General features: G+C 59.1%; 2 protein-coding genes across 2 annotated transcripts in view; both read left to right on the top strand.

Moving 5' to 3' along the window:
- VDBG_00660 (endoplasmic reticulum mannosyl-oligosaccharide 1,2-alpha-mannosidase) overlaps positions 1-2,516 on the top strand; it is a gene marked incomplete at both ends in the record, with an annotated part of 3,985 nt that extends 1,469 nt beyond the window's left edge. Inside the window, 2 exons of the mRNA XM_003008932.1 lie at positions 241-357; positions 642-2,516. Coding sequence (XP_003008978.1) covers positions 241-357; positions 642-2,516 — 1,992 coding nt within the window. The remainder of the gene's footprint in view (positions 1-240; positions 358-641) is intronic.
- Positions 2,517-3,156: 640 nt separating this feature from the next.
- Positions 3,157-3,843, top strand: VDBG_00659 (DnaJ domain-containing protein; the record flags this gene model as incomplete). Its single annotated transcript, XM_003008931.1, has 2 exons — positions 3,157-3,350; positions 3,390-3,843. 2 exons carry the CDS (start codon positions 3,157-3,159, stop codon positions 3,841-3,843), a joined length of 648 nt encoding a protein of 215 aa, XP_003008977.1.
- Positions 3,844-3,860: the final 17 nt, after the last annotated feature.

Below are 3,860 nucleotides of genomic sequence, written 5' to 3'. Positions count from 1 at the left end.
ATTCCGGATGGACCTCGGATTTCCTGACCTGACCAGCCCTGCGGCGCGGCACGTAGGGCAGCCGCGACGTGGTACCAGGCGTCGTCTCGGTGCGCGGCGGCTCGTCGGATACTTTGACTGGCAGGTGTCTGATAGATCGCCAGACTGTCAAACAAAGGATCGCCAAGTGCCGTGCGTCGCAATGTCATTACCCAGTACAGCCCCACACATGTGGCTGGCTTGCTTCGTGTTCGTCACTAGAGTCACGCATTCAGTGGTGCTCAGACAACTGCGCTGAGTGGAACGAGATGTGTTTTGTCTGGCTTCCCCATGCGCTTCGGTGCAGGTTATAGGCCAGGGGTTGCTGTTGAACAGCGGGTAGGCTTGCGAAAGCTTTGCGGAAGCTTTGTGAAGCTTCAGTGGACTTGGCCTCGTGTTCCCCCACTGCCCCCCCCCTGTCAGCCTCCCCCCCTCCACCCCCTGAGCACTGACGATCCGCCTGCCCCTAGGCACCGCCTAAAATACCTCCCTGGCAAGAGGCACACAGGATTTGGAAGGTAACGGTCAGACACTGTCTCTCTTGACCATGAAATCCATCCAGCGCACGGTGAGACACCAACGTCACCTGTCGTTCCTGCAACCCTCTAGGCTTTCTTCACCAGCCGCACGCAAGGGGCCTGTCATCACATCCAGCAAGACATGAGCATCGCGATGCTCATTCTGCTTGCGCCCACGTTTTCAACACAGCCGCCATAATGATCACTCTTCGTCGGTCGTCGCGACGGCCAATCCTCCTATGTATCTCGCTCATCCTGCTTCTCTTCTGGCACTTTGGCCTACCACCCAGTGTAAGGAGGCAGCCAAAACCCATACCCGATACGCAAGGCGTGCTATACCGCCGGTCTAGCTTTGATTGGGCCAACCTGCGGCGTCAGTATCCTCGCGACAAGCTGCTCCGTTTGCCCAAAGGCGACCCCATCACGTTTCCCAGGGTCCAGCGCGACCCTAGCCAGTCCAGCAGTCCCGCCACGGCTGTCGAGGTCATTCAATCGAGGCGCAATGCCGTTCTCAACGCCTTCCGGAGGAGCTGGGCGAGTTATCAAAAACACGCCTGGACCTGGGATGAGCTGATGCCCGTCTCCGGACAGGGCAAGAATCCCTTTGGTGGTTTCGCTGCCAGCATCGTCGACAGCCTCGACACCCTCTGGATCATGGGTTTGCGCCGAGAATTCGACCAGGCGGTGCAGGCGGTGGCCCTCATCGACTGGGACAACACGACCATGACCTCGATCAACATGTTCGAGACGACCATTCGCCATCTGGGCGGCCTGCTCTCCGCCTACGACCTCAGCAGCGAGCCCGTGCTTCTGGCGAAAGCCACGGAGCTGGGCGATATGCTCTACGCTGGTTTTGATACCGAGAACGGCATGCCTCCGTTTTGGTTCAAGTTCTCCGCAGCCAAGTACGGCCACCAGGTCGGAGGTGATCGCGATTCGTCCGCCTCTGGATGCTCAATGTCCATGGAGTTCACTCGTCTGTCCCAGATCACGGGCGACCCCAAGTACTATGACGCCACGGAGCGTGTCAAGCAATTTCTCCGCGACACCCAGCAGGATACGCTGATTCCCGGCATGTGGCCTGCCTTTCTCAACTATCGAAAGATGCTGGCCACCGATACCCACTTCACCATAGGGGGCCAGGCCGACTCGCTGTACGAGTACCTGCCCAAAATGCACGCTCTCCTGGGAGGCCGTGATCCGCAGTACGCCAAGATGGCCGAAGAGGCGTTGGACACCGTCTCCAAAAACCTCGTCTTTAGACCTTTGATTCCCGATAATGCCGATATTCTTTTTATTGGTGACACCAACGCCCACAAGACGCGGGCCAACGAGCATGTCCCGGAGATGCAGCACTTGTCATGTTTCGCCGGCGGCATGTACGCCCTGGCCTCGCGCCTGCTCAACCGGCCAGATTACATGTCGATCGCCGAGAAGATAACACGCGGCTGCGTGTGGTCCTACAAAGCCTTCCCCACGGGTCTCATGGCCGAGATCAGCTCTCACATCTCCTGCGCCCAGCTCACCACGCCACCCAATACCGACCTTCAAGCCGCCTGTGAGTGGTCCGAAAAGGCGTGGAAGCTCCAGACGTTCAGCCGTGGCATCCAGGACACGATGCCTATGGGCTTCCGCTCGGTTCGCGACCCGCATTACCTCCTGCGCCCCGAGGCCATCGAGAGCGTGTTCTACATGTGGCGTATCACGGGCGCCGAGGAGTGGCGCGACGCCGCCTGGGACATGTTCCAGGCCATCGTCAACGCCACGGAAACGAAGCTGGCGTACTCGGCCATTCGGACTGTCATTGTTCCCAAGGGCGGGGAAACGGAGAAGACCGATTCCATGGAGAGCTTCTGGTTCTCGGAGACTCTGAAGTACTTTTATCTCATTTTCTCCGATGACGACGTTTTGAGCTTGGATGAATGGGTGCTGAACACTGAGGCGCATCCGTTCAAAAGGCCACGCCCCGGATCTGCGTGAGGGTTGACACTGGCTCGTGCATTGAGCAATAGTTTTACGAAGAGCATGGTGAACATGGTGAGCTTATAGAAGGAAAAGGAGGATATACCCCGTTCTTGTCGCTCAGAGCGAATAACCCAAGGGGTCCGATTAGCGTTGGCTGATGTCATTGCTTGAGTATCATGTATAACAACAGCATTCATGTCCCGAATTATGGTGCAATGGAGAATGTGATGCAGTGATGTGGCAGCAGCGTGGTGGCTATCTGGTCGCACAGGGCTCAGGGATGCCGTCCGGCCAGATCACAAACATGGAGATCATGCTTAAAAAGTTGACGTCTCTAGTCTATGGGCAACTTTACAACTCAGCAACAGTTCTATCAGTCTCTTTACGGCCTGTGATTTGTGACGGTGTCTCCAAAGCAATCAGGACAAGACCGTATCAACAGCACGCATAACGGTATAACCTTGTTCGATGCATGTTTCTGATGTATGGGCGGCCACCTGAGAAGGCCCGACCTCCGATAAGCGCATATCAGATCGATTTCGTCACCGATCTGTCAGAGAGCTCCGAGGCGACCTGTTTCCGACATTCGTCAGCTTCGCACATGTTCCCTCTCGTGTTGATCCCCTACAAGAGACGTCGGCATGCGTGATGAGGGATGCGACGATACTACAACCCCATCCGAGCGGCGGCCTCTCTCATCCGTTTAGATGCACGCCTACCTCCGAGATCACAGTTCCGCGCCTTCACAACCACACGTGCCCTCCATCGCAGCCATGACGGCGCGGGCGCCCAGGACCACTATGCCACGCTCAAGGTAGCACCCAATGCTTCGCCCTCTGAGATCAAAAAGTGAGTGCTCTTCCCTGGTACTTGGTACTCGATCCCTAGACCGCCCTCACGCGACAACACGCAACTAAGTCTCGTCCCACCTCCTCCCAGATCCTTCTATGCCCTCTCCAAAGCCCACCACCCCGACCACAACCCGAACGACCCAACGGCGACGACCAAATTCCACGCCATCTCCGAAGCCTACGCCACGCTCGGCACGCCCGCCAAGCGCGCCGTCTACGACCGCGACCACGCCCGCCACAGCCACCACGCCCACGCGCACCACGGGCACGGGCACGGCGGCGCCCAGCCCCGCGGCTCCTATCACTCGGCCGGCGGCCGCCCGGCCTCGGGCCTCTCGCGCCGGCGATCCGCCTTTCGCGGCCCGCCACCGAGCTTTCTACCGCAGCGGCGGTTGGGGCGCGCAGACGGAGAAGCGCAGGCCGCGCACGACGACAGCACGGGCGGCACGGGCGCGACGCCCCACGGCACGCGACCGCCGCCGCGCGCCTGATGCCGGCAGCCGAGCGA

The sequence above is a fragment of the Verticillium alfalfae genome, genomic scaffold, assembly GCF_000150825.1.
Source record: "Verticillium alfalfae VaMs.102 supercont1.1 genomic scaffold, whole genome shotgun sequence".
NCBI lineage: Eukaryota > Fungi > Ascomycota > Sordariomycetes > Glomerellales > Plectosphaerellaceae > Verticillium > Verticillium alfalfae.
This window is presented reverse-complemented; position numbering and strand designations above follow the sequence as displayed.